Source organism: Euprymna scolopes, chromosome 45 (assembly GCF_053919585.1).
Source record: "Euprymna scolopes isolate OS-2025 chromosome 45, ASM5391958v1, whole genome shotgun sequence".
Lineage (NCBI taxonomy): Eukaryota > Metazoa > Mollusca > Cephalopoda > Sepiida > Sepiolidae > Euprymna > Euprymna scolopes.
Window position 1 is genome coordinate 6,924,583 of NC_136526.1, and position 23,396 is coordinate 6,947,978.

General features: G+C 28.0%; 1 protein-coding gene across 1 annotated transcript in view; it reads left to right on the top strand.

Moving 5' to 3' along the window:
• Positions 1-3,558: 3,558 nt before the first annotated feature.
• The window catches only part of LOC145269023 (peroxisomal sarcosine oxidase-like), a 72,760-nt gene continuing 52,922 nt past the window's right edge, over positions 3,559-23,396 (top strand). The window contains exon 1 of the mRNA XM_080124597.1: positions 3,559-3,695. Within this exon, the coding sequence (XP_079980723.1) occupies positions 3,597-3,695 (99 nt within the window). The 5' untranslated portion in view covers positions 3,559-3,596. The remainder of the gene's footprint in view (positions 3,696-23,396) is intronic.

Here is a 23,396-nt window from a genome sequence, read left to right on the forward strand (position 1 = left end):
ATGGTTTAGATTGGGTAGAACTTGGATTATTTAAAGGGACGGCTCAGCAAGAACTTGTTTACATTGGACTTGAATGCTACCATATTTTAGTCGACCGGGAAGCAGACCAGCGGAACAGTGTTCCACGGGCGGACAGTTCTCTATATTGCTTTCTGTCTCTGTCTGTTTTTGTTTGTTTGTTTGTTTGTTTGTTTGTTTTTAATCTATTTCTCTGCTTTATTCCTACATTAGCAGTTTGCTGTACGCTCGGATTGTCGATTCGTGACTGCACTAAATGGATGCTGTAAGAGTTGATCCAAATTTGGCCTTGACCTTGAAAAGGTGCAGCTTCCCTTGAATTCTCCATTATTTCTACTGACATCATCATTATAAGTATTTATGCCGACATCATTATGAGCATTGTATGTCAGGTCTGGTCATGATCGGTCCAGTGGTGTGGGCTGTAGGAGAGTTGCACACACACACACACGAACTCTACTACTTATATATATATATATATATATATATATATATATATATATATATATATATATACTAGCATGCGTGCCCGGCGTTGCCCGGGTGTTTGTAGGTGTATGTTGAGCAAAAAAAAAACGGTTAATTTTTTTAACTTTGACCCCTGTTATGACCCCTTAAAATTTATTGTTTTGGGCTCAAATCAAGTTATTAAGTTAGATCCATGTCCAAGGAACCCATATCTAAAATTTCAAGTTTGTAGACCCAAGATTGTCGGAGGGGTTTGGTAGAGTTCTCAAAGATCAAATCGTTGACATTTGACCTCTTAACAGCGAAATTTCTTGCTAAAAACCGATCTCGACGTTTCCCGGGATTGAATGATGATCAACGAATATTTCACACTCCTATATATTTATTGTCATCGAAATCCGTGAAATCGCCCGGGAGGAAGCTTCACATGCCTCCATGCAATAACTTAGTCCAAAATATATGTCAATCTAAATTGCACTGTGGAGAACCTACTGTTTTTTTTAATAAAATTATTTTATATAAACTTCTTTCCAGTTTAGGAAAAAAGAACATTAAGAAATTTACGTGCGGAGTTTGAACCTACAAACAAGGTCATGCAAAAATAAAAAGATAAAAAATAAATAAATAAACACGTAAATTTTCAAGTCTAGTAAAATTCTTTGCAGTAATTAAAAAAAGAAAAATTAAGAAATTTACGTTTAGAGTTTGAACCCACAGACGGCGTCATGCAAAAAAAAAAAAAATATTAAAAAAAAAAACACGCTATCAACTTACCCACAGTAGAATTTTCACGGTCCGTTACTCTATCTTTGTTTCCAAGCGAAGCCATGGAAAAAAATGGCTTTAGCGATCATAGATAAATTAAAATAACGGTTTCGATTATCGATTATCGGTAATAATCGTGGGTATTCTGAGACAAAACTTAACTAAGATAACTCCCAGACTCATGCACTAAATTTCTGTACATTTTAAAGAACAATTTGTTCAGCCGTTTCGGAGTCTATAAGGAACGAACTCACACGCGCGCGCGCGCGCACACACACACACACGCGGACAAAGTTGCATTTATATAATTGTAGAGATATAGATTAGTTGTCTATCTATCTATTTATCTATCTATCTATCTATCTATCTATCTATATATATATATATATATATATATATATATATATATATATATACTAGCATGGGTGCCCGGCGTTGTCCAGGTGTTTGGAGGTGTATGCTGGGCAAAAAAAAAATTAAAAAAAACGTCAATTTTGTTTTAAATTTTACCCCTATTATGACCCCCTTAACATTTATTGTTTTGGGCTCAAATCAAGTTATTAAGTTAGATCCCTGTCCAATGAATCTATATTTAAAATTTCAAGTGTTTAGACCAAAAATTGTCGGCGGAGGTTCGTAGAGTTCTCAAAGGTCAAATCGTTGAACGTTGACCCCTTTAACAGACAAATTTCTGGCCGAAAACCGATCACATCGATTTCCCCAAATCTCAGTACCCTGTATATCAAATTTCGAGTCTGTAGACTAAAAATTGACATAGTTATTGCGTAGGGAAATGTACACAGACAGACAAACACACAGACACACAAACACACAGACACGTTCACTTATATATATATATATATATATATATATATATATATATATATATATATATATATATATATAAATCTTTTTCTCTCTTTCTATTAGTCGTTCTCTCTCACTTTTTTTTAGAGGTACAGGATACTCTTAGGTGTAAGTGGTCTTCTAGTTCAATAGAGGGAACCCATCTTCTTTGCAGCAGTCTTTGCAATGTCCTCAATGTATTTATTCCCGTTCATATAGCATATGAATGTATAAGAGCCAAGTACGTCCAAGGATGAAGTACTGTTGCCACATCTGGGCAGGAGTTGCTAGAAGCAGTTTATCCTGCTTTGGCAGAGTTCAAAATAGACTTCGTCGCCTAGTGGGTGATGCCCTTTTATCTTCTCTGCAACCTCTTTCCCACAGAAGAGACGTTGCAAGCCTGTCTCTGTTTTATCGTTATTTTCATGGCAAATGCTCGTCTGAGCTTTAATCTATGGGGCCCTCGTTAAACTGTCACGAAAAACACTCGTCTAGCTGAAACCACTATCAATAATTTCTGCCACTCTTTATCTGTGCCTAAACCTAAACGTAAATTCCATAAACAAATCTTCTTTCTGCGGAACTCTGTTCCGTTTTTTTTTTTTTTTTTTTTTCAGATTTCCAGGTGACTACAATATGGTCATTTTCAAGTCCAACGTGAACAAATTCTTGATGAGCCGTCCTTTTAAGTAATCCAATTTACCAAATTTTCATTACTAATGATTACTACGATATTGTCCATTGACTACTGTGCGCTCTTTAACCCTTATCCTCCAGTGGCCTTTGGGCCTTGATAAACGGTGTAAAAAAAACAATATTAATAATTTTCCGCTACTTTTTATCTGTGCCTTAGCCTAAACGTAAATTCCATGAACAAAGTTTCTTTCTTAGAACTGAACGCTTGTGGAACTCTGCACCGTTTTCCTGCTTTCCAGCTGACTACAATATGGTCGTCTTCAAGTCCAACGTAAACAAATTCTTGATGAGCCGTTCCCCTTAAGTAATCCAATTTACCGAATTTCCACTACTAACGATTACTGCGATATGTTCCCTTTGACCACTGTACACTCATTGGCCCCCTTATCCTCGAGTGGCCTCTTGGACTTGATAAGTGGTTAACCCTTAGTTAAAAAAAAAAAGATAATTTTTTTTTTTTCAAAGCCAAGGCGTTTGAAGGAAGAATTCTCGGGTAATGTGTTATTTGTCATGGATGTCAGTGATTGAGAAGGCTTCTTACTACCTCTGTTTCTGTCTTTCTTTCTCTCTCCTTTTCTTTCTCACTTTCGCCTTTTGTCCGCGGTCTAACTCAAAACGTTATCGATGACACATATTAACGATTTGAGATTCAAACAGCGGACGAAGTGACAACACTTAAAACGTTTTTTTGGTTTTGTCGTTTTTTGTTTTTGTTTTTTTTGATTTTTTAGAAAAAGCAGTATTTAAGGTATTTGTTTCGGTTCTTAAAAAAAAAAATTTAAAAAAAAAAACTAAAAAAAAAGATGACTTATGACGCCATTGTTGTCGGGGCCGGAGTCGAGGGGTCAGCAACAGCTTATTATTTGGCCAAAAATGGACAGAAGACTATGCTTGTGGAACAAGTAAGTACAGCAAATAGGGTATGTTTTACTATAAACAAGAAACCGAAAAAGTGACCCAAAAATTACAAATAAATGCTACCAAAGTTAAGATAAGTTACTCTTCTACCTACCTGGATAAAGTTTTGCCGTTTTTAACTAATTTTACAGTGTTTAGTAAGCATGAAACGCAAGTAGTGTCGCCTTTGGAGCCTTTGAGAATCGCTCGAAACTCGAAAATAAAATACTGGTAGAAATCCACCGAATAAATGATACGGTGATATTTATTTGTAGTTCTACTATTATTTGTATTTTGGAGTTTTGAGCGTTTCTCCAGACTCCAAAGTTGGCAAAATCATGACCGCCATCTTTTTTGTCGTTTTAACTTAAGCGCTACTTGCGTTTCAAACTCAATAAACAGTTTAAAATAAGTCAAAACACCAAACGTAACTTATCTTCCCTTTGGTAACGTTTATTTGTTGTGTTTTTATTTCTTTTCTTGTTTTTTTACATTTTTCCGGTTTCTTTCATATAGTAAATTAGGGCCCAACAAATATATATATATGTGTGTGTGTGTGTGTGTGTGTGTGTGTGTGTGTGTGTGTGTGTGTGTGTGTGTGTGTGTGTGTGTGTGTGAGAGAGAGAGAGAGCTTGGGAAAATAGTTTTGCAAGTATATTTCACTCTTTGTGTATACCAATCTTTTTTGTTTAGAAGCTCGATATCTGTTAAATATGACAACAGAGTACTTATAAAAGAATAACAGTATAGTTACATTCAAAGATTCTAATATTTATTTTTAATGCAAAATAGCTCCTCCAGCATGTTAAAATTTCGGTACTTGTTTTTACAGATCTGTTTCGTTATGCAGAAAGAAACAGTTATTCTTATGTCAATAAAAACCCTTTTCGTGCATAAACTCTCCAGAAAAATTAGAAATTCTTTGCTTAGAAAGAAAAAATGCATGACGATATAATGTCGAAAAAAGAAAAATCAAAGAAGAGTATATATATATATATATATATATATATATATATATATATATATATATATATATATATAAGAATATATATATATATATATATATAAGAATATGTATACATAAAAATGTATATGTATAAGAATATATATATATATCAGAATATATATATATATTTATAAGAATATATGAGATTATATATACATAAGAATATATAAGATTATATATATATAAGAATATATAAGATTATATATATATAAGAGTATATATATATATATATAAGAATATATATGTATAAAAATATATATATATAAGAATATATATACATATAAGAATATATATAAGATATATCTATATATAAGAATACATATATATATATATAAGAATATATATATACATATGTAAGAATATATATATATATATATATATATATATGAGAATACATATATATATAAGAATATATATATAAGAATATATATATAAGAATATATATATAAGAATATATATATATATATATATAAGAATATATATGTATATAAGAATATATATATATATGAGAATATATATATATATAAGAATATATATATAAAGAAATATATATATAAGAATATATATATAAGAATATATATATATAAGAATATATATATAAGAAATATATATATAAGAATATATATATATATATATAAGAATATATATATATAAGAATATATATAAGAATATATATATATAAGAATATATATAATAATATATATATAAGAATATATATATATAAGAATATATATATAAGAATATATATATATAAGAAAATATATATATAAGCATATATATATATAAGAATATATATATATATATAAGAATGTATATATAAGAATATATATAAGAATATATATATAAGAATATATATATAAGAATATATATATATAAGAATATATATATAAGAATATATATATATAAGAATATATATATATATAAGAATATATATATAAGAATATATATATAAGAATATATATATAAGAATATATATATAAGAATGTATATATATAAGAATATATATATATATAATATATATAAGAATATATATATAAGAATATATATATAAGAATATATATATATATAAGAATATATATATATATATAAGAATATATATATAAGAATATATATATATAAGAATATATATATATATAAGAATATATATATAAGAATATATATATAAGAATGTATATATATAAGAATATATATATATAAGAATATATATATATAAGAATATATATATAAGAATATATATATAAGAATATATATATAAGAATATATATATATAAAAAATATATATATAAGAATATATATATATAAGAATATATATATAAGAATATATATATATATAAGAATATATATATAAGAATATATATATATAAGAATATATATATATATAAGAATATATATATATATAAGAATATATATATAAGAATATATATATATAAGAATATATATATATATATATAAGAATATATATATAAGCATATATATATATAAGAATATATATATATATAAACATATATATATAAGAATATATATATAAGAATATATATATATATACAAGAATATATATATAAGAATATATATATAAGAATATATATATATAAGAATATATATATAAGAATATATATATAAGAATATATATATATATAAGAATATATATATATATATATATATAAGAATATATATATAAGAATATATATATATAAGAATATATATATATAAGAATATATATATAAGAATATATATATATAAGAATATATATATATAAGAATATATATATATAAGAATATATATATAAGAATATATATATAAGAATATATATATAAGAATATATATATAAGAGTATATATACATATATAAGAATATATATATATATAAGAATATATATATATATGTATAAGAATATATATATAAGACTATATATATAAGAATATATATATAAGAATATATATATAAGAATATATATATATATATATAAGAATATATATATAAGATTATATATATATGAGAATATATATATATATATAAGAATATATATATATATAAGAATATATATAAGAATATATATAAGAATATATATATATATATATATATATATATATATATATATATATATATATATATATATATATATATATATATATATATATATATAAGAATATATATATAAGAATATATATATATAGGAATATATATATATATAAGAATATATATACAGGGTGGCCGAAAAGTCCCAGGACACTATACAGTGTCCTGGGACTTTTTGGCCACCCTGTATATATATAAGATGATATATATATATATATATAATTTTCATTTGTGTAAACGTTTTTGCTACTATTTTTATGTAATAATGAATAACCGCTTATTAAGACCTAGAGATGACTCGGGGATAAGGCTAAATACGTACATAAGGTTAACGGTGAGATAGAACTTAATTAATAATTGAAATCAATGGTTGTTATTCAACTGATTTTTTGCTTGTTTGTTTGTTTGTTTGTTTGTTTCTTTGTTTACTTGCTTCCCCACGAGGGCAGAGTTGGACACTAGGTCAATTTTTAATGTGGCAGGAAATCTGCTCCCCCTAAAAAAGCACTCTTCTCGGTAGCAATAATTAAAATGTATCAGTTATGAAGGATTTCTCCTCCACTTACTAAGATCAAAAAAAGTGTAGTGCAGCAGAAGGTGTGTCATAATTTTTTCGGGGGGGGGGGGATTTTTGACACCCCTAACAGAAAACTGCGAATAGAATATAAAAAATTCGTAATTTCTCTTTTTAAAGTTGGTTGTTTAATTTCTTTATGGAATATACTTCCAAAATAAACAATTAAAGTTGTTTAAAAAATAATAGAAATATTATTTAAAAAAAAAAAAAACAGTGTTTACAAAGTGCCTGCGCGCGTTCATGCAGCCATGTTTTTTACGTAATGAAATCAATTGAATTTTACGAGTTAAATTATTTTTCAATTTTTAAACTTTAAATATTCATCAAAGTTTTTCTAATGGTTCAATTTTTAGGATATTTTCAGTTTCAATGTGAAATTTTATGCTCTTTCCAATAAACTGAATATATTCTAGACAAGAGTTTTTTTTAATTCACCCCATAATTAATTTTCTCACCTCAAATTGAAGATAAAAGACCAATAAATAAAATAAGCTAATTTAAAGCAATAAAAAAGAAAAGTTATTTGCAAATTTACCTGTAAAGTCCAAAGATTAAAACCTCTTTTTTAAACCACGTTGAATTTTTTTGCTTGTTTTTTTAAGTAAAACCTCATAATTTTGTTATATTGTCCAGAAAATTTCGTAGAATTATGATAATGTTTTCTATTTCATTCAATGTTTTTTGTTTATATTTTTACATATTTAAAAAAAAAATCACTCGATAAACAGAAATAAAATATATTAAATCAAAAACTCATATAAAAAATTCGTCGAGTGTTTTTTTTTTAAGGCAAAAACTGATAAGTAAAATGTGATTATTTTTCAAATATTTTCTTTAACTGCAGATTTAGCAACTATCAGTTATTTTGAGTTCGGCATGGTTCAACAGTCCATCATGTGGTTTCAGCAACGAGAAAATTGAATTTGGTTTTGTAATATATTTGTTATTCTTATGAGAGAGGAATTTTGTATGTTTATATATCATTTGTTATTTCGAAGAAAAGAATATAAATCCCAAGCGATGCCAGGTATTTTACTAATATATATTCTCGCCTATTTCATTCAATCCCGGGCAACGCTGGGTGTTTTGCTAGTATGTATATATATATATATATATATATATATATATATATATATATATATATATATATATACTTACTAGCAGAGAGACTCGACGTTGCCGGGATTGAATGATGATCAACGAATTTTTCACACTCCTAAATATTTTTATTATCATCGAAATGCGTGAAGTCGCCCGGGAGGAAGCTTCACATGCCTCTATGCAGTAACTTAGTCCAAAATATATGTTATTCTATATTGCACTGTGGAGAACCTACTGTTTTTTTAATAAAAGTATTTTATATAAGCTTCTTTCTAGTTAATGAAAAAAACGGAAAAAAACACATTAAGGAATTTACGTGCGAGTTTTGAACCTATAGACCATGTCATGTAAAAAAACAAAAAAAAAGGAAAAAAAGGAAAACGTAAATTTTTATAAAACTTGAAAATTTACGTGTGTTTTATTTATTTATTTATATTTTTTTGTATGACGTGGTCTGCAGGTAAATTTACTAATGGTTTTGTTTTGTTTTTGTTTTCGTTAATTGAAAAGAACTTTATTTATTAGATTGGAAACTTTACGTGTGTCTGTATATTTTTAAAATATCTTTTTTTTTTCTTTCTTTTTTTTTGCAATATGAAACTGGAATATTACGGTACTTTAATTAAAATTTATTATTGATTCTAGAAAAAAAACATCGTAAACAAAGCAAGTATGATTTCTTCGTCGAAATAAAAAACAACTTTGGAATTTCATTCAAGTCACTTAAAATAATAAAACTTCAAATAAAACTTTTTTTTTAAATTTTAATTAAGTTGGCTTCAAATTAATTGTGTCGTATAAGATGATTATTTTCTTTAATCAAAAATTTCCAAAATAATAAGATTCGGAATTAAAGAACCCAAAAAGAGTTGATATGCCGTAAGAAAAAACCAAAATTTAACTTAAAAATGTACCAAACATAAATACTATAACTCGTTTCCCTCTCCCATTCCAAAACTCATTCATGTTCTGCAGGGCAGAGAAAAAAAAACAATAAAATCCACTATAACACAACCAAACATTGATTGAGCATGAAGAATAAAAACCTTCTACAAAATAAAGAGCATGAAGAATAAAAACCTTCTACAAAATAAAGAGCATAAAGAATAAAAACCTTCTACAAAATAAAGAGCAAGAAAAATAAAAACCTTCTACAAAATAAAGAGTATGAAGAATAAAAACCTTCTACAAAATAAAGAGCATGAAGAATAAAAACCTTCTACAAAATAAAGAGCAAGAAAAATAAAAAAAATTCTGCAAAATAAAGAGCATGAAGAATAAAAGCCTTCTACAAAATAAAGAACATAAAGAATAAAAACCTTCCACAAAATAAGAGCATGAAGAATAAAAACTTTCTACAAAATAAAGAGCATGAAGAATAAAAACCTTCTACAAAATAAAGAGTATGAAGAATAAAAACCTTCTACAAAATAAAGAGCATGAAGAATAAAAACCTTCTACAAAATAAAGAGTATGAAGAATAAAAACCTTCCACAAAATAAAGAGGATGAAGAATAAAAACCTTCTACAAAATAAAGAGTATGAAGAATAAAAACCTTCTACAAAATAAAGAGTATGAAGAATAAAACCCTTCTACAAAATAAAGAGTATGAAGAATAAAAACCTTCTACAAAATAAAGAGTATGAAGAATAAAAACCTTCTACAAAATAAAGAGCATAAAGAATAAAAACCTTCTACAAAATAAAGAGCAAGAAAAATAAAAACCTTCTACAAAATAAAGAGTATGAAGAATAAAAACCTTCTACAAAATAAAGAGCATGAAGAATAAAAACCTTCTACAAAATAAAGAGCAAGAAAAATAAAAAAAATTCTGCAAAATAAAGAGCATGAAGAATAAAAGCCTTTTACAAAATAAAGAACATAAAGAATAAAAACCTTCCACAAAATAAGAGCATGAAGAATAAAAACTTTCTACAAAATAAAGAGCATGAAGAATAAAAACCTTCTACAAAATAAAGAGTATGAAGAATAAAAACCTTCTACAAAATAAAGAGCATAAAGAATAAAAACCTTCTACAAAATAAAGAGTACGAAGAATAAAAACCTTCCACAAAATAAAGAGGATGAAGAATAAAAACCTTCTACAAAATAAAGAGTATGAAGAATAAAAACCTTCTACAAAATAAAGAGCATAAAGAATAAAAACCTTCTACAAAATAAAGAGTATGAAGAATAAAACCTTCTACAAAATAAAGAGCATCAAGAATAAAAACCTTCTACAAAATAAAGAGTATAAAGAATAAAAACCTTCTACAAAATAAAGAGCATAAAGAATAAAAACCTTTCACAAAATAAAGAGCATAAATAATAAAAACCTTCTACAAAATAAAGAGTATGAAGAATAAAAACCTTCTACAAAATAAAGAGCGTGTAGAATAAATACCTTCTACAAAATAAAGAGTATGAAGAATAAAAACCTTCTCCAAAATAAAGAGCATAAAAAATAAAAACCTTCTACAAAATAAAGAGTATAAAGAATAAAAACCTTCTACAAAATAAAGAGCATGAAGAATAAAACCTTCTACAAAATAAAGAGCATGAAGAATAAAAACCTTCTACAAAATAAAGAGCATAAAAAATAAAAACCTTCTACAAAATACAGAGTATGAAGAATAAAAACCTTCTACAAAATAAAGAGCATGAAGAATAAAACCTTCTACAAAATAAAGAGCATAAATAATAAAAACCTTCTACAAAATAAAGAGCGTGAAGAATAAAAACCTTCTACAAAATAAAGAGCGTGAAGAATAAAAACCTTCTACAAAATAAAGAGTATGAAGAATAAAAACCTTCTACAAAATAAAGAGCATAAAGAATAAAAACCTTCTACAAAATAAAGAGTATGAAGAATAAAACCTTCTACAAAATAAAGAGCATGAAGATAAAACCTTCTACAAAATCAGAGCATGAAGAATAAAACCTTCTACAAAATAAAGAGCATAAAAAATAAAAACCTTCTACAAAATAACGAGCTTGAAGAATAAAAACCTTCTACAAAATAAAGAGCATAAAGAATAAAATCCTTCTACAAAATAAAGAGTATGAAGAATAAAAACCTTCTACAAAATAAAGAGTATAAAAAATAAAAACCTTCTACAAAATAAAGAGTATGAAGAATAAAACCTTCTACAAAATAAAGAGTATGAAGAATAAAACCTTCTACAAAATAAAGAGCATGAAGAATAAAAACCTTCTACAAAATAAAGAGTATGAAGAATAAAAACCTTCTACAAAATAAAGAGCATAAAGAATAAAATCCTTCTACAAAATAAAGAGTATGAAGAATAAAAACCTTCTACAAAATAAAGAGCATAAAAAATAAAAACCTTCTACAAAATAAAGAGTATGAAGAATAAAACCTTCTACAAAATAAAGAGTATGAAGAATAAAACCTTCTACAAAATAAAGAGCATAAATAATAAAAACCTTCTACAAAATAAAGAGCGTGAAGAATAAAAACCTTCTACAAAATAAAGAGCGTGAAGAATACAAACCTTCTACAAAATAAAGAGTATGAAGAATAAAAACCTTCTACAAAATAAAGAGCATAAAGAATAAAAACCTTCTACAAAATAAAGAGTATGAAGAATAAAAACCTTCTACAAAATAAAGAGTATGAAGAATAAAACCTTCTACAAAATAAAGAGCATGGAGAATAAAACCTTCTACAAAATAAAGAGCATAAAGAATAAAACCTTCTACAAAATAAAGAGCATAAAAAATAAAAACTTCTACAAAATAAAGAGTATAAAAAATAAAAACCTTCTACAAAATAAAGAGCATAAAGAATAAAAACCTTCCACAAAATAAGAGCATGAAGAATAAAAACCTACAAAATAAAGAACATGAAGAATAAAAACCTTCCACAAAATAAAGAGTATGAAGAATAAAAACCTTGTACAAAATAAAGAGCATGAAGAATAAAAACCTTCTACAAAATAAAGAGCATAAAGAATAAAACCTTCTACAAAATAAAGAGTATGAAGAATAAAACCTTCTACAAAATAAAGAGTATAAAGAATAAAACCTTCTACAAAATAAAGAGCATAAAGAATAAAACCATCTACAAAATAAAGAGTATGAAGAATAAAACCTTCTACAAAATAAAGAGCATAAAGAATAAAACCTTCTACAAAATAAAGAGTATGAAGAATAAAAACCTTCTACAAAATAAAGAGTATAAAGAATAAAACCTTCTACAAAATAAAGAGCATAAAGAATAAAACCTTCTACAAAATAAAGAGTATGAAGAATAAAAACCTTCTACAAAATAAAGAGCATAAAGAATAAAAACCTTCTACAAAATAAAGAGTATGAAGAATAAAAACCTTCTACAAAATAAAGAGCATGAAGAATAAAAACCTTCTACAAAATAAAGAGCATAAAGAATAAAACCTTCTACAAAATAAAGAGTATGAAGAATAAAACCTTCTACAAAATAAAGAGTATGAAGAATAAAAACCTTCTACAAAATAAAGAGTATGAAGAATAAAAACCTTCTACAAAATAAAGAGCATGAAGAATAAAAACCTTCTACAAAATAAAGAGCAAGAAAAATAAAAAAAATTCTGCAAAATAAAGAGCATGAAGAATAAAAGCCTTCTACAAAATAAAGAACATAAAGAATAAAAACCTTCCACAAAATAAAGAGTATGAAGAATAAAACCTTCTACAAAATAAAGAGCATAAAGAATAAAACCCTTCTACAAAATAAAGAGTATGAAGAATAAAAACCTTCCACAAAATAAAGAGTATGAAGAATATAAACCTTCTACAAAATAAAGAGCATGAAGAATAAAAACCTTCTACAAAATAAAGAGTATGAAGAATAAAAACCTTCTACAAAATAAAGAGTATGAAGAATAAAAACCTTCTACAAAATAAAGAGCATGAAGAATAAAAACCTTCTACAAAATAAAGAGCATAAAGAATAAAAACCTTCTACAAAATAAAGAGCATAAAGAATAAAAACCTTCTACAAAATAAAGAGCGTGAAGAATAAAAACCTTCTACAAAATAAGGAGTATGAAGAATAAAAACCTTTCATAAAATAAAGAGTATGAAGAATAAAAACCTTCCACAAAATAAAGAGTATGAAGAATAAAAAGCTTCTACAAAATAAAGAGCATGAAGAATAAAAACCTTCTACAAAATAAAGAGTATGAAGAATAAAAACCTTCCACAAAATAAAGAGTATGAAGAATAAAAACCTTCTACAAAATAAAGAGTATGAAGAATAAAAACCTTCTACAAAATAAAGAGTATGAAGAATAAAAACCTTCCACAAAATAAAGAGTATGAAGAATAAAAACCTTCCACAAAATAAAGAGTATGAAGAATAAAAACCTTCCACAAAATAAAGAGTATGAAGAATAAAAACCTTCTACAAAATAAAGAGTATGAAGAATAAAAACCTTCCACAAAATAAAGAGTATGAAGAATAAAAACCTTCCACAAAATAAAGAGTATGAAGAATAAAAACCTTCTACAAAATAAAGAGCATGAAGAATAAAAACCTTCTACAAAATAAAGAGTATGAAGAATAAAAACCTTCTACAAAATAACTGGATGCAACATGAATACTATTTCCAAAATAACTATATTTGCCATTAAATAACATGAAAAGGGTTTATATGCCGTAAAACAAAACAACCATCCCAAACCAAAACTCTTTTTGCTATTTATTTAAAAAGAAAATCCACGTGGAAAAATGGGCGTAGAATTACATTCATATGCAAAAGATCTAATTTATTTGCATATTCTTTGAAATTTGTTTTTTTTATTATTAATTCCCTCTTAGTTTTTTCGGTTTTCTTATGGGATGATCATCTCTAGTTAACTATTACGTGTAATTATATTCATGCAGATATTCTACATGATTTATACTTGCGTAATATTTGTGTAAAAATCTTACAGTAAACACAAACCTCATTCTATACATATTTATGTATGCGTATATATTTTTGTTTAAAAAATTTTGCCTACCAAACTCCTTTGTTAGTTTTTTTGGTTTACAGACATAAAACTTAATATATAGGGTATTCGAACCTATGCGAAACTTTATATTTGGGTTTCAGCTGGGGAAAATCGGTGCAAAAGTGTGAAAATTAAAATAGAAAAGGTGACGGTCGAACGACGGCATTACGAATATGCACGCCTAACGTAATAGCTGTTGGTTCATGTTTTAATTTTTAGCCTTACAGAAAACCTGTTTTTATAGATCAGGCATTAACGTCAAAGGAAAAAGTAAATCGTAAGCTAAACGTTTTGGTGTCGATTCTCGGTGGTGGCGAGCGAGTCATTTTTTATTTATTTTTTTAACTTTTTAAATCATTACTATCTATCGGGTGTAATATAATATAATATTAAATACGAAATCTGCATTAATTAAAATATCATATTTAAGCGTAATTTAGGACCGGACAATGTCGAGCGGCCTACTAGTTTAAGTATAAAAGTACAAAAATTGCTTATGTTGAGCCAATAAGCGACCTCTTTGAATTAAAATACAGTGGTCACCTTGCCCTAATTGTTGGCCGTGGAAGATGCCTTCTCGCACGATTCGGTTTTGGATTTCAGAAATGTAGCTCGGTCCAAATAACATTACCTTTTCAGTAATTCAAACAATCTTACCTTAAAAGAATCGTTGCGTAAACTATAAAACGCAGGTACTCCCAAACTATCATTAATTTTGAGCGACAAGGTATGCAACATGATCGCATTTTTCTTTTAAGCTTTGTCATTTAGGGTATATATATATATATATATATATATATATATATATATATATATATATATATATATGTGTGCGTGTGTGTGTGTGTGTTTGTGTGTGTGTGTGTAATATTTGCTAAAAAGCTTCTAATAAACACAAACCACTTTCCATATATATTTATCTATGCGTGTATTTATGTATATATATATATATATATATATATATATATATATATATATATAGCCAGTAGAGTTTAGTTTCCTAGAAGTGCATCCAATGATACAACATGTGTCTACCAAAGAGTGCTCAATGAGTGAACAGAGCAGGTATATTAAATTTATTTATACAAACATTAATAGCTACATATGTGCATACATGTTTCTGTAATCACCCGCGTTGGGGGACTACGTCTTCAGGCCAAGAATTACCGTCGAGTTTTTCTTTTAAGCTTTGTCATTTAGGGTATATATATATATATATATATATATATATATATATATATATATATATATATATATATATATATATATATATATATACATTTAGGGTATATATATATATATATATACATTTAGGGTATATATATATATATATATATTTAGGGTATATATATATATATGTGTGTGTGTGTGTGTGTGTGTGTGTGTGTGTGTGTGTGTGTGTGTGTAATATTTGCTAAAAAGCTTATAATAAACACAAACCACTTTCCATATATATTTATCTATGCGTATATATATATATATATATATATATATATATATATATATATATATATATTGTATTGGTAGTAATTATTTGTAAGTGTGTCCACCAAAAGAGTGCTCAATGTTTAGACAGAGCCAAAATAAGTGAATTCAATTTACAAACAAATGGCTACACATAAGCATACATGTTTCAGCGAAAACCCAGTACGGGAATCGCTTCGTCAGGCCAAGGACATTGTCCTTGGCCTGACAAAGCGATTCCCGTACTGGGTTTTCGCTGAAACATGTATGCTTATGTGTCCTTGGCCTGACGAATCGATTCCCGTACTGGGTTTTCGCTGAAACATGTATGCTTATGTGTAGCTATTTGTTTGTAAATTGAATTCACTTATATATATATATATATATATATATTAAATTTAATATACAGAAAACTCGACGGTAACTCTTGGCCTGAAGACGTAATCCCCCAACGCGGGTGATTACAGAAACATGTATGCACATATGTAGCCATTAATGTTTGTATAAATAAATTTAATATACCTGCTCTGTTTACTCATTGAGCATTCTTTGTGAGACACATGTTGTTTCATTGGATGTACTTCTAGGAAACTAAACTCTACTGGCTATATATATATATATATATATTGGCTATATATATATATATATATATATATATATATATATATATATATATATATATATATATATATATATATATAGTTAATTATAAAATATATATGGCGATTAAGCTACACTGAATATTCCGCGTTTCATCCACTCTAGGACCCTTTAAGCTTATGCGCTTTTTATAACTAACTAGCTCTACCTACGTATTGAGCACTTTTGAAGTAAATACTTAAAGTTTACGCATAAATTTATACTTTCGTATATTAATCTTATGTGAGTAAATGAAGTAGTTATATATATATATATATATATATATGTGTGTGTATGTATGTATACATACATATATGTGTGCATATATGTGTGCAGATATGTATGTGTATGTATGTGTGTGTATGTTTATGTGTGTATGTGCGTGTATGTGCTTATGTATATACTGGCAGGCCGCCCGGCATTGCCCGGTCGTAAAATACGGTCAAATATGATATTTTAATTAATGCAGATAGGCTTGAACCCGTACCGTGAAGGAGGAAAAGAATGTGAAAAAGAAACGTGACATATTTTGCTGGTGCGCCAAGTAGATTGAAATTACGGCTAGTCAATCGAAATGAAAATATCGGCGAAAAAGGCGACACCACCCTGTAGAAAAGTGCCCAGTTGAGAGGGAATGAATTAATGTTTTTGACCAAATTTTCAATATTTGGCATCCGAAGGGTCGAGCTTCAAAATGATACCAATCTCGTGAAAATCCGTGGCTTCTGCCGAAAGTTTTAGGCATACATACATACATACATACATTTAAACAGACGGGTTGGATTTATATTATAGACTAGCGGGGGGTACCTGGCGTTGCCCGGATGTGGTGAGGTTGGGAAAGCGGGGTAAATCGAAACAAACTGGAAAATAAAGAATATGCGAACGTAATGACCCTGTTTGAATATTATAACTTTTTTTTTTTAAATCGGGAAAACAAAATCAAAAACAAAAACAAAAAAAAAACATCGAACGAAAAGAAACGGCATAAATAACCGTGTTTAAATGTCAAAACTTCTTTTTAAAATATCGGAAAAACAAAAACAAAAAAACAACAAACATGATGGAAAAATTTTTTAAAAATGAAAAAATTGCATAAATAAACCTGTTTGAATATTAAAACTTTAAAACTCGAAAAAAAATATATATATCTGATATCTTGGCTCGAACGTGTAATTTTAAGATAACGACTGGTCTATGACCGCGTGAGTGAAGTTAGGTCGGGGTTTTTCTTATATATAAACTAATTAAATAAAAAGAACATTTTTGCGCATTTTGCTATAATATTTATACTACTTTCTATAATATTTATACTACTTTCTATAATAATTTTACAAATTTCTATGATATTTATACTACTTTCTATAATATTTATACTACTTTCTATAATAATTTTACAACTTTCAATAAAATTTATACTACTTTCTATAATATTTATACTATTTCTTATAATATTATTAATTTCTTTTTCTTTAATATTTATACTAATTTCTATAATATTTATACTACTTTCTATAATATTTATGCTACCTTGTATAATATTTTTACTGCTTCCTATAATATTTATCCTACTTTCTATAAATATTATAGAAAGTAGTAAAAAATATTATATAAAGTGGTATAAATATTATAGAACGTAGTATAAATATTATGGAAAGTAGTATAAATATTATGGAAAGTAGTATAAATATTATAGAAAGAAGTATAAATATTACAGAAAGTAGTAAAAATATTGTATAAAGTGATATAAATATTATAGAACGTAGTATAAATATTATAGAAAGAAGTATAAATATTATTGAAAGTTTTATAAATATTATAAAAAGAAGTATAAATATTATTGAAAGTTGTAAAATTATTATAGAAAGTAGTAAAAAATATTATAGAAAGTAGTATAAATATTATAGAAAGTTGTAAAAATATTAAAGAAAGTAGTATAAATATTATGGAAAGTAGTATAAATATTATGGAAAGTAGTATAAATATTATAGAAAGTAGTATAAATATTATAGAAAGTAGTATAAATATTATAGAAAGTAGTATAAATATTATGGAAAGTAATAAAAATATTATAAAAAGTAGTATAAATATTATTGAAAGTTGTAAAATTATTATAGAAAGTAGTATAAATATTATAGAAAGTAGTATAAATATTATAGAAAACAGTATTAATGTTATATAATGTTATTATTATTATTTTTATTATTATTTTATTATTATTATTATTATTATTATTATCATTATTATTAAGAATAAGTGTCTTAAGAGAGATGAGAGTCTTAGGAGAGTTCATGTTGTAAGTGTTCATATTGTAAGACATTAACAGGTGTATATAAAGAGTGAGTGAGGGTTTATAAATGAGAGAGATTGCATATAAATACATTTTGAGAAGGTGTTTTCATATCTAGATAGACAGACAGATAGGTTGGCATTATTGCCGATAGACTGACAGGTTGGCATTTATGCTTTGACAGTTCGTATGTACGAGAGTGTTCATATAACATAAATAGACACATATACTTTCTAAACATATATTTTTAGATGATGAATTTCGGATAGTTTTTATATATAAATTTACAATACCTTTTTCATGTAATGATGGGCACAGGAGACGGCAGTTATAAAAAAAACATGATGAGCATTTATTCTTCCACTTAACCGGTTGGTGGCTTTGCGTTCAGGAATTCAAAGGTTCACATTCTAATGTTTCAAAAGTGACCGTCTCGCTTCTAGACGATTGAAACCCATGTCTGGACCCAGACTATCGTCTGACTCTGACTCTCTGCCTCCCTTCTTCTGACTTCTCACTCTCTAACTCTAACTTCCTATATTGAGAAATCCATGCATGTCTGGCCAACGTGACCACAATTCACGTGCCATCAACATGCGCGACCTGCACGTTTCCGAACATTCTGATTTCCCATTTTTTCTTTGTTGTTTTCACAAAGGAATTCAACCTACATATCTAATTCATTTAACCCATATTTTATTATCCACATTCTTTCTAACAATGATAGTTTATTTATTATTTATTTCATCAGAATAAACAATTTACTGGACATTCCATTTAAACCTATTGTTCTTTAAAACTTATATCCAGGGTTCGATTCCTGCTTTCTCTCATTTTATTTTCATTTTAACTAAATCTCTCTATTTTTATACTTACATGAAAAGGGGACATCCCTTATCATGTAACATTAATATTATAGGAAGTAGTATAAATATTATAGAAAGTAGGATAAATATTATAGAAAGTAGTATAAATATTATAGAAGGTAGTATAAATATTATAGAATATAGTATAAATATTATAGAAAGCAGTATAAATATTATAGAAAGTAATAGAAATAGAGGTTATGCGCCCAGCGTGCGTCTTTATTTCGATGGATTCGAATCAAAATTCGAATTGTGGCAAGTTAAATTTCTGGGATATCTACGAATCCAAAAGCTACACAAAGTACTACAAATACAACCTAAAAACAGAAACGACCCCGACTTCATTGAAAAGAACGCAACTGTCTTTGCGGAATTAATACAGTGTTTAGATGACCGAAGTCTATCACTGGTAATGAGAGAAGCCCTCGACGACGGCTGCAAAGCATTAAACATATTGAGAGAGCATTATTTATCGAAAGGAAAACCCAAAATTATTTCTTTATACACTGAACTGGCCTCTCTAAAACGAATGGAAGCCGAAACTATTACTGATTATATTATAAGAGCCGAGACAACTGCAAATTCTTTAAAAATGTCTGGCGAAGTTATAAGTGACAGTCTGTTAATTTCCATCGTCCTTAAGGGATTACCGAGTGATTTCAAGCCATTTACCACCGTGATAATCCAGAAAGAAAAACCCATGACTTTAGCCAATTCAAGGTAGCACTCAGAAGTTACGAAAAAACTGAAAAAATGATCACAGAAAAAAACGAATCCACAAATATCATGAAATTTTAAAATACACACATAAAAACACCAAAATCGAATTATACCCATGCCAGGAATAAAAAACGCAACTTTGCCAAAAGCAGGTTTTTTCCTAAGAAAAGTACAAAAATTATTTGTTATAATTGTGGACGACCTAATCACAAGAGTTTCCAATGTAGATGCAGGACTCAAAATGGCGACTACATTAAGAATGTAGAGAGCTCTGTTAGCGAACATACATTTTTATTTTCGTGTACATTTGATGCTTCAACAAACAATAATAATTTTCTTGTCGATTGTGGGGCCACGGCACATGTGATTACAAAGGAATCTGATTTTATCAATTTTGACCCCAACTTTAAGCCACAAAATCATTTTGTAGAACTAGCTGACGGGAGTCGAGTCAATGATATCGTTTTGAAAAGAGGCAATGCGAAAATCTCGCTAAAGAACAATAAAGGTGAACAGTGTTTCTGTATTCAAGAAAACGCTCTTCTAATCCCAAAATTTAAACAAAATATATTTTCTGTACAAGCTGCCACAAAACAAGGTGCAAATATAAACTTTAGCCCCAATAAATCAAAACTGGTATACCCGAATGGAACTGTTTTCGACATTAAAGAAAATGGACGACTATATTATTTAAATAGGTAGTCCCATCAAAAACCGCCTGCCATGATCTACAAACATGGCATAAAATTCTTGGACACTGCAATATTCCTGATATCAAAAAGTTGCCGACTGTAGTTGATGGAATGCGAATACAAACATTAAAAAAACCTTCAACTGCGACGTCTGTACGCAGGGGAAGATGACAAACTATGAATACAAGATACCAGAAAAAAAATCCTATCAATGGTGCATTGTGACTTGAACGGTCCCGTAGAACCGATGGTCAGAGAACATTATAGATATGTGTTGAATTTCGTAGATGACCATTCAGGTTTAATAATGGTTTATTTTTTAAAGAATAAATCTGATACCCTGCTAGTAACTAAGAAATATCTAGCCGACATGGCCCCCTACGGTGAAATCAAATGTATTCGCTCTGACAACGGTACTGAATTTACCAACAAAGACTTTGAATTTAAACTAATTAACCATCATATCAGGCATGAAACATCAGCTCCTAGATCGCCACACCAAAACGGGACTGCTGAACGTGCGTGGCGGACACTTTTTGAAATGGCAAGATGCCTACTCATTGAATCAAAACTCCCTAAAAACCTCTGGACGTATGCACTTATTGCGGCAGCCTATATACGCAACAGGTGTTTTAGCAAAACATTATCTGAACCTCCATATGAATCTTTCTGCGGTAGAAAAAAAACCCAAATTTAAGCAGAATGCATATATTTAGTTCAACTTGCTTCGCATATATAGAGAAAAAGAGTAAATTGAATATCAAAGCTGACAGAGGTATATTTCTTGGATACGATAAAAACAGTCCAGCCAATTTAATATTTTTTCCCGAAAAAAAATAAAATAAAAAGAATCCGGTGTGTAAAATTCACAGACACGTTTAATTGTAAAGACGAAAACCCGTCATATGAAGAGGATGGAATTATATTACCTCAAATAATTAGAACAAACGAAAAATGACGGAGGCGAGAGTGTCCATGATGATGATGATGATGATGATGATGATGATGATGATGATGATGATACCTATACGGTAGTGCCTCTCCCAAGAGATAAACATGTTATTTCTACCAGGTGGGTCTTTACAAAAAAAGAGTACAGCATAAGGTGTCGAACAGTACAAAGCAAGATTTGTTGCTAAGGGGTGCTTTCAGATTTACGGTAAAGAATACTTTTCTACGTTTTCGCCGACCACAAACCTAACGACAATCAGAGTTTTACTGCAAGTCGCATCACAATATGACCTAAACATCCATCAAATGTACGTAAAAAATGCTTATTTGAATGCCCCAATAGACTGTGAAATTTATATTACCCCTCCAGAGGGATTTATAATGAAAAATAAAAATAGCGTGTGGCGACTTAACAAGTCATTATATGGTCTAAAGCAGAGTGCTCAGTGTTGGAACACAGTATTCCATGATTATATTATTAAACAACAATTTAGACAATGCGCTGTAGACCCCTGTTTATATACCCAACACAAAGACGATAAACTACTGATTTTGGTTTTGTGGGTCGAGGATATTTTAATCGCATCAAATTGTGACATAGTGTTGACTGATGTTAAGAACAAATTAAGTAAAAGATTCAAAATGACCGATCTTGGCAAAATATCCTGGTTTCTGGGGATAGAATTTACTCAAAGCAAAGGACTTGTTACGATGACTCAATCGAGGTACATCGACGAAATACTATTAAAATTTGGTATGGGAGAGTGCAAGAAACGCTCTACACCGGTCGAAAATGATATTAATAAAAAGTATACACACAGAATCTGAAATAATAAATGACACACAATATCGCGAAATTATAGGTAGTCTTATATATTTGATGACTGCAACCAGGCCCGACATATGCTATACAGTAACGAAACTGTCACAAAAATTATCACGACCGACAATGAAGGATTTAAACAGAGCTAAACAAGTCCTACGTTATTTAAAAGGAACTAAGGAGCAGAAGTTAGAATTTAGAAAATCAAGAAATCCTCTAAAATTAGAAGGTTTTTCAGATTCAGACTGGGCCCATAACCTCTAGAAGTGTACGCCATTTTGAGTTTCAGAACAGTTTCAGATGGTTCGCTGTTCCACACAAGTCCTGGGAGGTGACTTGTTTGTAGTAGACAGTTCCACAGAACAAAATATTCTTACCGTGTCGAAACCCGGGAAAGAACATGTGAAATTGCTCCAGAAAAGATTTAATATTTATGAAGCAATTCTTGTTTCTGATTGGTTGGTAGCAGAACGTGAATTAATTTGATTCGTCAGTTCTTAGCA